Source organism: Oryza sativa, chromosome 3, assembly GCF_034140825.1.
Source record: "Oryza sativa Japonica Group chromosome 3, ASM3414082v1".
Taxonomy (NCBI): domain Eukaryota; kingdom Viridiplantae; phylum Streptophyta; class Magnoliopsida; order Poales; family Poaceae; genus Oryza; species Oryza sativa.
Window position 1 is genome coordinate 27,494,250 of NC_089037.1, and position 12,516 is coordinate 27,506,765.

The 12,516-nt window shown below is 39.2% G+C and overlaps 1 protein-coding gene across 4 annotated transcripts; it reads right to left on the bottom strand.

Moving 5' to 3' along the window:
* Positions 1 to 1,925: 1,925 nt before the first annotated feature.
* On the bottom strand, positions 1,926 to 10,501 carry LOC4333702 (CSC1-like protein RXW8). Of its 4 annotated transcripts, none has more exons than XM_015777103.3 (12): positions 10,307 to 10,501; positions 10,141 to 10,202; positions 7,863 to 8,192; positions 7,209 to 7,355; positions 6,895 to 6,958; positions 6,574 to 6,783; positions 5,032 to 5,226; positions 4,650 to 4,948; positions 3,716 to 3,992; positions 3,305 to 3,580; positions 2,723 to 2,956; positions 1,926 to 2,503 (listed from the first exon to the last, which is right to left on the bottom strand). In XM_015777103.3, the coding sequence occupies exons 3-12, from the start codon at positions 8,141 to 8,143 to the stop codon at positions 2,474 to 2,476; spliced, it is 2,013 nt and encodes a 670-aa protein (XP_015632589.1). In that variant the 5' UTR covers positions 8,144 to 8,192; positions 10,141 to 10,202; positions 10,307 to 10,501; the 3' UTR covers positions 1,926 to 2,473. The 4 variants fall into 4 exon arrangements, with proteins under 4 accessions (XP_015632589.1, XP_015632586.1, XP_015632587.1 ...); XM_015777100.3 differs by having other exon boundaries at positions 1,926 to 2,523; XM_015777101.3 differs by having other exon boundaries at positions 1,926 to 2,523; positions 10,141 to 10,210.
* Positions 10,502 to 12,516: the final 2,015 nt, after the last annotated feature.

A 12,516-nucleotide genomic window follows, 5' to 3' on the forward strand; every position in this document is an offset into this window, starting at 1 on the left:
CTTAACGGGCGACGCCGCCGCCCGTGTCCCCGATGGTTGGGCCAAGCCTTGATCGAAAAATGCAGACGACCTCAAATGGGACATCCTGTGAATCTTCATGTGTCCTAACCTCCACAAGACGATGGCCTTTTTTGGGCTTTAGGTTTTCTACTTTTGCTAAGTTCTCAACTTCGTTTTTCACTCACACATTTCCCAACCTGCTAAAAGATAGGAGTACATCTTTTGAGAAAAATAAGTTGATTCAAAAAATTAAATTAATTTATTTTAAAAGAAATAGTGAATACTTAATTAACTATGTGCTAATGTGTTATTTTGTTTTAGGTGCGTAAGAGATTTGTTCCCAAAATAGCGAGGAATAAACGCAGCCTGACAGTGGCAATCCACTGTACCAATCAGAGGTCGGCCATTTATACACATGTGTAGCTACCGTTGTTGGACGGCTGGGTTTGTCTCCCCACCTTTTTCGTTGCCTTTACTAACACTATTTTTATGTCAACGCGTGTATGGACGAATTGGAAATTTGGATTAAATACACCCCAACTGCCCGAAAATTGTGTGTGTGATGTCAGCAATGAGTTTCTTGGCCGGATCTTCTACGGATTCTTTTCCTCTGGTCCAATTTGGATTAATGTTAACTCACGATTCAATGATCTCATTTTCTAGAAATAACTCGATGAAGCACCAACTCATTTCAGCTTAAGCTTACAATCTTTGCGTTTGTTTAAGAACCGACTCCATGTATCCCTTTGAGAGGAGAAAACATACTGTGCAAAACGGACAACATTGCCAAAGTTTGTTACTACCTTTTGTTTTGGTTTTTTTTAATGGTTCGTAAAACAAAACAAGCTATTAGCGCGTGATTAATAGAGCTGAGTTACAATAAATTTGTAATTTTGATTTTTTTTCTCTCTTAAAGAAATTTTTTAACTAAACATATTGTTTAATAGTTCTAAAAGCGTACTCATTTTTTTTTTTAAAAAAAGGGAAACAGCTGATCTTTAGAAGTCAGTCAGCCTTGGACAGCATATGCCAGCCGGCCAGCCACACCGATGCCCAGAACCAACCTTGGATTCACAGGATCGGACACTTCTATAGACCATGCTAGTATTGGAGTAGCAAGCTACGAACAGATCGGTCAAACTGGACGGAACAAACAAAGCACCAATAGCAAACAAAACGAGGGAAAGAAAAAAATGAATGGACACAGCGTCAGTGTGTATAAATAAGCCCCAATATTATCCCCCTTTCAGCCACGCCCCCATCGCCACCACAAAGTCATCGTGTTCGTCGTCGTCGTCTCTTCTGCTGCATCTGGAGAGGAGAGGAGAGAAGCTTGGGCGAGCGAGCGAGCATGTGCTACCAGGTGAAGTGCGGGACGTGCGGCAAGTCCACGTGGGCCGGGTGCGGCCGCCACGTGGCGTCCGTGCACAGCCAGATCGCCGACGGCCAGCACTGCGCCTGCCGCGCCTGGCCGGGCGTCGCCGACAAGGCCGCCGCCGCCGCCACCGACGCCGCCGGCGAGGCCCCGTCGTCCAGCCTCTGCGCCATCATGTGACTTTCGCCGCCACCGAATAAACATCCGCTCGCCGTCGTCGTCGTCTGCGATTTGTGCTTGTGTAGTAGTATCGGGTTTCAATTAATGGAAAAATCTTTTGTTCGTTTAACCACTTGCGTGATTAGTCCCTGTGAATTGTATGCTCCATTCTATTCCGTTATAAATGGATTTCAGGAGTACTCAAAACCATGTGAAAATTTCTGTGCCTTTTTTCCAGTTGGTTTACACCGTATTCAAAGCTTCCCCGTATGTCTGAACTCTGAAACATCATATGCCCCCCAGCAAACAGAAGCGCAAGAAACTGGTTTAATAAATTTTAAAAGAAACCAGATAACTGCATCACCAGGTTGTGGAAGACAGTAGTAGTATATGACCAAAAGTATCACCAATCAATTGAAGAATCAGAACTTTTGTATGGCCAAAAGGATCTGACACAAGTTGCTCAGGCACTAGTTAAAACTTAAAACAAACAAAATTTTACCCTAGCAACTAGGACAGATGGCGCTCTCTTTCATTTCTATGCTTCTTTTCTTTTATATGCATCTCTATGCCTTTTTTTTTTGTATATTCATTTGTATGCTTCTTTGGTCACTGTATGTATGTCCTATCTGCAAAACTTATGCAGTTTGCGGATTTACATCGGCGGAGGGTCCAGCGGGCTGTGGTGACAGGCCTCTCTTCTGTAACCTGATGATGGAACTGAGCGACCTCACTGCATGCCGTAGCCGGTTTACAGGGAGTCCTTCCAGTGTAGGGTGAGAAATGTCACTGGTTGTGGGTTGGTTGGTGTCTTCTTTGCAGCTAGATTCACCGGAACTTCCGCTTGCATCTGCATCTCTGTCAACGTGAACTCCTTTCAGAGGTATGTCGTCAGTGTCAGCAAACTGGCAGTAAGCAGAATGAAGACGGTGGTGAATGTCATCCATTCTTCCCGATTGCTCGTCCTCCCTGTCCATGTCAATTAAATCCTATGTAATAGAAAGAGAGAACTAATGTAAGAGATTTCATTTCAGGTAGCCAGGGATAATGCTTCGACATAGGACTTTTTGGCATTTGCAGAAGAGAAGTGCAAGATATGTACTCTCAGTAGAGAGCACATAAATGTAAACTGGCAAGAAGTTTAGCGTAAATCCCTCCAAGAATATATAAAGGTGAATTCATACTAACCTGTGCAGGGAGAGTCTTGAATAATGGCCGAAGACGATTGCTGCAATACTGGTTGAATAAAAGAGTGAGGATGATGAGAGGTACAGTGAAGCCTGCAGCTACTGGGGATTCTTTAAGCCCAAAGACACCAAGACAGATGATCTGGGTGAGCACAATAGAGAAGATTGTTGTATAGTGAGCAATCGGCCAATACAGACCACCTGTGTCGTATTTCGTGCAATAAACATTGAGGAACTGCAAATGAAAAAAAGTTAACCCATTAGATTGTAGGAACGGTTACGTCAAAAAAAGATTGCAGGAACGGGGAAAAGAAGCACAACAGACCAATCTTTCACAAAACTTTGCACTCTGAGAATTTACATTCATGAACCAGGAAACAACAATTTACACAAAATTAGAAGCATGTATATGTAAAATGCATCAGTTGCATTTTCACCTAAAAAGTACAAATGCATAAGCACTCATACCAACTTCCCATAATTAGTTAGTCTGGTCATCTTCACTATAACTAAGGTTCAACAAAATTCATAATCACAGATAATTTATTGATTTGGAATCAAAATTTAATCTCTAGTTTCTCACCTGGTTGCGGTACACAACATAACCAAGAAAAAAGTACACCAGTAAAAAGGGCAAGATGAGAGGTGCTAATACAGAGCATGTGAATCCCAGTAGTCCAAACAACAGAACTTTTGGCACTTCAGTATGATAGGGAAATGACGGGACAAAGTAGCTATCCTCTTTCATTCTCAAAACATACTTCATTATAAAGTTCCATGTGAGACCAAAGAGTTGCATAAGTTCTGATGATAAACTAGCCCAACCAGAAGTCAGTACATAGGTGGTAAAGAATGTAGCCTGAGACAAATAAAAACAGTATTAAAAAATTATAGTAAAATTGAACAACACTATTAACAAATCAACAAGTTGTATATGCGTAACAGAAATACTTGCTGCATCCTGATAGCCAAAATAAGTGAGCATGCAATTCACCTGTACAGGTACCGCTCTAGCAAGCACCATAGGAATGTCCTTTGGGCTTGATAACGCATTCACTTGGCTAATTGCAGAACCTGATAGGACATTCACAAAGAATACATTCCAAATAGTGAAGTATAATACTTTACAGCAGGCACTTCTCTTCCTTTCACTGTGGGACACGGGTCCTTCTAATGTAGAAAAAAACATCATGGTTGGGGGAACAGTGTATAAAAATATTTGCAAGATGACACTGGGAAGGTATCCGGTCACTAGCTGGGTTATGTACTTCCTGCAAGAGAAATAGACATTTTTATGTTCCTCTACAAATGAATAAAGGAATAAAATAACATGCCAGAAGATAATACTGTGCGTGCAATAATTATAATGTTACCTCAACTTTAAAGCCTAAAAAACAGATTGAATGTTGCATGGCAACACAAACAAAGATACATGGAAGTGCTAACTAGCATCAAGGGAACTAACAGTGACCCACCCCTGAGAATGTAAATCCATCCCCCAAAGTAGTAAATATTCAGCGACAGTAGAAGCATCCCCCAAAGTAGTAAATGCGTCCCCTGTGACTTGTGACTGTAAACAGACAGGGGACGCCCTGAGCACCAAATAGTAGATCTAGAAAAATGTATATGTTACTATAATAAACTGCTAATGGAGAAGAAATCGGTAATGACAGCAAGTCTACCTCCCAACCCTGGACTTCCAGATTTCACATGGAAAGGTAAAAAATGACATAATTATCACATATATATGATGTAAAAATGTACTTTCACATAGCCATATCTCTCCAATCAAATAAGGTAATAGTTAGGGTACATAAACACATCCAAGTAATCTCTGACATGCTCGATGCGAAAATCAATCTTTTTTTTTTCTTTATGACACCTAGCAAAGAAGCAGTAGGTAGGCATTGAGCGTTTAGATTACTTACTTTTTTAATATGCCATTTAGGAAAGGGAGCCTTTGCTGCAGCTGCTCCAACTGAGTTAGACCTTGTATAAATGTCACAGGTATGAGAAACAGGAACATAAAAACAATAGAACCCGAAAGTGTAACTATACGGCGAATCCAAAGCTGCTTGTAGGGTAACCAAAGATTTGACCAATATACGTCATCTCGATCTGGAGCAAGACTAGTAACCCATTCCATAGGATTGGATGTCTGAACAATTTCTGATACGACCAGGGCTGCATACCGAGTTTTGAAAAATACAAAAGCAGCACCACAATCCTGCATTCATCTCCCAAAAAAAATTATTGTTTTAGGCTAATTTATTCAGAACAGTAAATAACCAATTTTATTGCCAGTTTGACCTTATCAGGTAAGCTCAACTCTGAATCTTTCACATCATGTTTTTTCATCTCTTGCTCAGGTTCAACAGGCAGCAACTCGAACGACTTTGATGAAGCTCCACAAAGACCACATCTATATGTAATTGGTCCGCATCTCTGATCAACTGTGGTGCCCTTGAAATGTTTAAATTTCTTATAAGCCTTCTTTGCACCAGTCTGCCAAAAAAAAAACAAAATTACCACTAGAAACAGGGGAAATATATGAAGATGCAACAAACGTATTGATTCAAAGATCTGAAAAAAAATCCCTTTCCAGATATGGGACAAAAGTTATCACTACAAACAGGGAAAACATAAAGATACATCAAATGTGTTCATTCAAATATCTATGACTATGATCAATCAATAATTCTCTTTTCATATATTGGACAAAGTATCATGGAGCAACAAACCTACACTATTAATTTGGTCTGTTAGCAGATATACATTTTAGTTATGCGACGGCATCTATCACATGAATTAAAAATTTGAGTGCCATCTATTCAAACTAACCACCAAAAAAGGAATTACATTTGCAAAGGGCGTGGTGAGCAAAAGCACTACAAAATACAAAGATTGTGCACAAGAACTTAGCAGAAGTATTGAGAGTTTTCTAGCATGCCAAGTCAGGAGAGGCGCTGATACTGAAGGATATGAATGTTCAAGGGGACAGGCCATAAGCAATATGCACAAATGACCTAGGTCAAAATAGTGCACAGAACTTCTAAATGGCTGTACCAAGTTCTTATTGTAGTCCCGATTTATCTGATTAAACAAAGATCTTGTGCTCTAGAAAGCTACAAAGATTCTGCATACTGGAAGTAAAAAACATAATGTCTAACTGACAAGTGTCCAAGACCGTACCTGCTAATCTTTAACAAAACTAGGGATCAACCTAGCAGGAACTAGGGAACATTGTACTAACAAGAAAATTGGCACCCAAATTTGCCTCAACAAGGAATCGGAATTGGGTGGTCTAGGCGTACATCCACACCATCGACCAACTGAGCTAGGCTCAGTTCCTCACTAGCCAATCCTGGATGTATTTTCCTATGTAAAAACCTTTGCAATCCAATTGTTAGTGAGATATTTTTCTCAAAAGAGTTGAGAATAACCAGTTAACCACACATCCACAACCATCACATGTTTGCAACCATATGCCCTACCACTCAGCTAGAGGCTTCAGGCAGTCCTCTAACAGTACATCAGTGCTTATCAACTGATTGGACTAACGATAAAAAACAAGCAGATCCTAGTACTGTTATGATGCAGTGTGGGAATAAATAATCTCTAGGTATCATCTGGGAGACCCAAATTCCCTGTTCATCCCATGGACAGGGCAGGATTATAGTGCAATTTCTCGGTCTTCCACAGGGATAGGTTGGAATTTTGGGTTTCCCAGACAAGGCCTTAGGAGACTAATAACCAAATAACTAAACATTTTCATCCTGTTTCTCACTGGCAGCGTCATTAAATTTCCTCATTTGGAAAATTTACACAATTAATTATTGCAGTATTACTTACCACAATCTTCTGAAGTTTCCCGACTTTATAAATAATCTGATGAGAAAGGTAACTCGACACATGATACTTGGTGAAGAAACTCTCAACAGTGCAACTAATTGATTCTTTAGTTGATTTTGGTACTCCACGAACAAGCACAGTAAAATGGCTAGGATTGGTCGATGCTCGAGAAACATGAAGTAACCTCAGCCTAGCAATATGCTTGTACTCCTAAAGGAACCACATAAAAAATAACATAAATCATAAATCAGCTAGTAAGGTCTAAAGATAAGATTAACTAACATTTATGAACTATTGAAAGATCAAATGACTTGATCTTACAAGGTATAGAAGAAGGCAAGCCACACCAGATATGATGTACAGTGCAACACAATGGACCCAGAGCCTGCAGTTATAGCCAATGTGTAAAAAGAATCCAAGAGGTATCTATGACTTTCTATAATGTATGCCTAAACAATTCAGTTATCAGTGCATGCAATAAACGTGAACTAGTTACTTCAGATTGCACATAACACCACACCAGCAGACAGTATAAAATCAGTTACGGACTGAAGATAAATACATAAGATGTTGTATTTAACATTTGAACTCTTAAAGTTCGAACATAATCATGTAAGAGAGGCTCCATAGCTCACCATCTTGATCTCTCTTGCATATTTCCAATTGTAAATGTCTCCAATGATGCTGAAGGAATCCGTACATGGAGCATATCTTGTCCAAAATAATTCAGTGGAAGAACTCCAAGTACACAAAGGAAAGCGGCTAAGGAGAATATGCGTATGCTATTGAAAAGAAAAACACATAAGCATATCTTGGATATAAAACCAAAATTGAAGACTTAAGTAATATAGTGAGAATGCAGTAGGCAAATGAATACATATAAAGTAATAACTTTATGTGGCATACCATGTGAGACCCCGATGAATGTTGGTATGCACATTATCAACTTTGGCATAAGATTTTTTATTATCATTAACTTTTTTGAAGTTATTTGATTCCCATATTATTTTGTGTTTTTTTTTACCTATCCTATTTGACAGAGGAAATGACTCATCATACCAGTCAACAATTAGAGATTAAAAACCACTAGTTTAAATAATCGTATTTAGCTTGATTTTCATTTTCAAAGCGCCACGGCGAACCTTTTAAGTGAAAGTATAAGTTGATTCCTGATGGTCTAAACTCTCAAGGCACACAAAGAAACAGCATAAAAAGAAACATCTATATAAACTTCAAATAAGATAAAAAATATTAAAGTGGAACAGAGAATCAAGTAATTGTGTACATACCTAAATACAAGAATCCTATTGAAGACAACTGCATCCAACCCAGCAGTAGCTAAGAGTTCATCCTCCGTGCATCGAAGACTTCTCAAAATCCAGCTAGCGGATGGAACAAATCTCTCCAAAATAAAAGCCTCCCTGAGCCTACTATTCTCCTCAGCAATCCTTCTTCCAAAATAGACCTTAACATTTTGCGGTTGCTTCCTCAGAACGGAATACAGTGACAAAAAAAGTATACAGAGGCTAATGTTGATTCCAGCTGAGGTCAAAAGAGCGCCGACTTTCATCTCTGTCTTATGTCATCTAAATGCAACAAACTTCGTATCTCCTTTAATTCTGCAGGAAAAGATTGGAAGTTCAGGTTTGACATACAAGAAATCATGAGAAGAGCATGCACGCTAAAAAAACAGCACTGCAAGCCATCCTTTGGATTTCTTCAAGGTTACAAAATGTATGATGCAGAAGCATATTTGAGGCAGCTAACTAAAGAGTAGCATGGGCTATTTTAAGGAGATAAAACCCTAATACCTTAATAAGACATGGAATACACTTAAGCATGCCATCAAGAGAAAAAACTTCAAAAATCTTGGAACAGGCATCACGCAGGGACAGATTTTGATTTGTACCAGAACAATAAGCCAGACTAAAATCAGGACACCCGTATACTAATGTGAATAGTTCACAACTCAGACCTGGTCCAGACTCAAATAAAATACAAACAAATATATTTCATATGGTTAACCGCTTACTCTACCAGGAAAAATGTTCTGTCCTTATTCAAACTGGTTTATCTTTGTCCCTAAAATGGCAGTATAAGAATGTTAATGAAGACGGTGAGTAGAATTTTCATGCATGGAAGCAGAGCAACCACACCTAAATGCAGATCAAGCGAATTACGATATTCTGTCTTCTTTAGATTAGAATAAAATATATCCAGGAATCAGGAGAAGTGTGCTGCCAGGTTGGTTAGGGAGAAGAACTTTGGTGTGAAATTATGTTTAAATGAGGCTCAATGTGATGAAATTTGAATTATGAACTACTGTCTATTCAATACCAAGTTGTTATCTGATTAATCATTCATAAACTTTTCTATCAAGGTAAAGCAATGAAGTAGAACTTGTTCAGTTTTTTTTCCTGGCAGAAAAACAGTGGTATGAAGGTTCTGAAAGGCTAGTAAGTGGGTATTCGTACGCTACAGATCACCCACTTTCTCCTTAATACCATTAACATGGAAGTCCTTCCTTTCATATCCAGCTTTTTACAGGTCAGCCACTTCGTAGCAATTATACAAGCCTAAAAGACCGCTTATGAGGCCCAATTAGCTACTACTCCTTGAATATGCCCTAATTAGCAATTATTGGTAACAGGTTGGGCACCCTTTCCTTGTATACAGCCTTGTAGACCTTCCTTTAGAAAACCAAATGGACCCACTAAAAATTGAAATGAGGGCCTGGAAGCAAATTAGTTCAAGTAGCCCTGCAGGCTGATCTCCTATGTCTCAGATTGTTGCATTAATATTGACGAGCTATGAAATTCATTGTCCTTTCGTTTCTATTGTCCTTTTTTTTCCTTCCATTATTTTAAAGATAACGCGGAACTCACCTCACCTTTCAAATACACCAAGTAGATCTAAAAGAAGCTATTGAGCCAAGGCAAGGAGGATTTGTTCTCAGTATACAGCCAGAGCAAATGTAAGTGGCTAATAAACAAAGCACTCAGATACGATTTGCAAAGAAAGATGGCTGGAAAGGCATGAGAAAGTACAAAATGGAATATCTGACAGATCTCATGGGAGGCATGAAGAATCTTAAAGAGAGAGAAAAGAATTTTGTCAGTATGGTACAAAGACAAGAACTAATCTCGATTCCACTACCCACAAAGGACGTTTTACACTTTGGAAGGCCGGTAACCGTTTCAGAATTCATATTATTCTCTCAGCATCAAAAGGCTGCTTTTGTCCTCCTCTTTTTAACTAAAGATAAAGAACAATCCATCAACTGTCAGAGTTTAATAATAAGCCTTCTAGTTCACTCAAAGTAAAGGCAACAATATCCTGCAGGCATTTCATTTATCCGCTGTCTTAAACGCTAGGATTAGAGCAGCCAATCTTAAGAACTCATACATCCCCCAAATGCATCGGAAATTCAAAAACTAAACACGGTTGTCGCAATCTCCCACCGGCCCCTGGTGAATCTACTGGGCAATACAACAACACTACGCCGTCAGATTCCAGATAGATGAACACAAAGCCGCCTCCTACTCACAAAAGAGACAGAAAACTTGCCCGTCGCGACGCGCGCCGAAAAAATCCCACCAATGCCCCCCGGCCGCGCCTCCTCAAAACCCCTGCACCACTTACAAACACCGAAAAAATAGATTCAGATCACACGCGCACGCACACAAAAGGAGACTAGAACAAATCCGCGAGGCGATCGGAGGGCAAAAACCACCTCCACTTCGCCAGTCGACCACCGCCGCCGCCGACGCGCGATCGGGATTCGCCGGGGGGGATCGGAGAGATTTCGAGAAAGCAATGTGTGGTGGGAGATTTGCGATTTGGTGGGGGGTTTGGGTTGGAAGTTTCGATCACAAGGAAGAAGAAGAGGAAGAAGAAGGAAGGCAGAGAGACGAAAAGGGAAAGCGACGAGAAGAGTGGGAGAGGAGAGGGAGAGTAGCAGTGGGAGCTAGAGGAGTTGTCAAATTTGTCAAAAGAAAAATATTCCCAAAAATAAATAATTCGAAGTGGGAGGAGGCCGGTGGGGTGGGCCCACTGCGGATTGGGGTGGGTGCCACGTGGCGGAACAGCAGTGGTCGAGTTGAGTCGGGGACCCACCGGATGCAGGGGCATATCCTCGTGCCACGCTGTATGTGCGGGAGTTAATTTGACAAGATTTAGTAGTTACTCCATCATCATGGTCCTTGTTAAAACTCCATCATCATCTTTGCTTTGCTCCTTTGCTCAACTAGGAAACGGTGAATATCCAAAAAGTTTATTTACATATACACAGCATATTAGCATGTACAAACTCAAATATATGGTACTGGTATTCAGTAGGGAGGGAATAAATGTTCTTGTGGAAATTATATCATGCCACATTAGTAGGTGGTGTTTGAATCTCCTGAACATAAATAATAATATGTGATTAATTGTTTTAATTATTACAAACCTGAAAAATGGATTAATCTGATATTTTAGAACAACTTTCATATAAAAAGTTTTCGCACGAAACGCATCGTTTAGCAGTTTGAAAAGCGTGCCACTTTAATTCAAAATTTAATACACTCTTTTAAGTGGATTCGAACGCAGCCATAGTTTAGGTGACTCTAAGGAGGTGAAAAATATTGATAGAACAAGAAAAAATTACATGATCACAATGGAGAATCACTCACTCGGATTAGGTGTTTGGCTAAAAACATTAGCTCTAGATCCTAATGAGAGGACTTGAAGATAATATTACCCCTTTATGTACTAAGAAGTCCTGAGATTAATATAGATATCTTCTAGGTTAATGTAATACTAATATTTAGGCTACAATTAGCAGCTGAGAATTGAGAGAAGATTTCTCTCGTTCTTCACGTGCACGCTTCCCAAACTACTAAGCGCTATATTTTTTTGCAAAAATTCTATAGAAATGTTATTTTAAAAATTATATTAATCAATTTTTCAAATTTAAATAGTTAATGCTCAGAGCCTCATCGATTCCCCTAATAAGCCTAGGCCAAAGCCAAAATTTGACTTTTCAAAATTAAGTTGATTTAAAAATATTTTTAACGTATCTTTTTCACCCTTGGCTTTTAAGTCGCTAAAAACATGTATATAAAAGTTTTATTTATAAATTAAATTTTTGTTCCCTAATAAGTGTTTTGGCTATGGTAACCGATGAGGGCCTCAATTAATCATGCGTTAATGGATCACCTTGTTTTATGTATTTTCTCAATCTTCTCTTTTCCTCTTCTCTCAAATGCGGCCTTAGTATACTTACAAATGTGTGCAAATATTCCAATACAATTACTACACATGTCCCATATTAAGTTTATTTTTGGTCCTCATCATTTTTCTTAAAATAAGTATTTTAATAATCGTTGCATCGGAGTTTGTGAAAGTAGAAAATAATTACATTGGGAGTAGATTGTAACATCCTCAAATTTTAAACTAAAATTTGACTGCATCATGCTGGCTTTCGATTAAATTAGTGTGTTTTAAAAATCTATTTGATTCTTAATTGGTTCAAGTATTACTTCCTTGGAACCCTATTAATTTACCCTAATTATTTCCTTTATTCCAAACCCTAGTGAATTTGAGCAAATTCTCTCAAATTTCAAACTATAGATTATTTCCTTAGTTTATCTTAATATTAATGAGGATTTGCTATACTTCAAACCCTAGTGAAACCCTTCCAAATTCATAGAACAAATTCAATCCTTTCTAGGAAAATATTCAAAATTCTTGAATTTCACTGTTCATTGCCTTCAAGATGTTCAGCAGAATGCCTAGCCCAACTAACTCAGCCCAATCCCTATCCAATCTTGCACAAAGTCTAGAATTGATCCTAGGGGACCACACCCCACTCAAAACCGTGGCTTTCTTTACTTCTTCCTCCCCTTCACACGCGCCGCTCGGACATCCGACTTAGCCGCGCGCCGTGCCGCCGCGCGTCGG

Bases quoted from the DNA above. Each gene is read 5' to 3' on its own strand.
- LOC4333702 (XM_015777100.3), bottom strand. From the start codon at position 8,143: ATGAAAGTCGGCGCTCTTTTGACCTCAGCTGGAATCAACATTAGCCTC. The intron at 7,356-7,862 runs GTATGTACACAA...TCTTTTCAATAG, and splicing joins AATAGGATTCTTGTATTTAG to CATACGCATATTCTCCTTAG. The intron at 2,524-2,722 runs GTTAGTATGAAT...TCTATTACATAG, and splicing joins TCAAGACTCTCCCTGCACAG to GATTTAATTGACATGGACAG.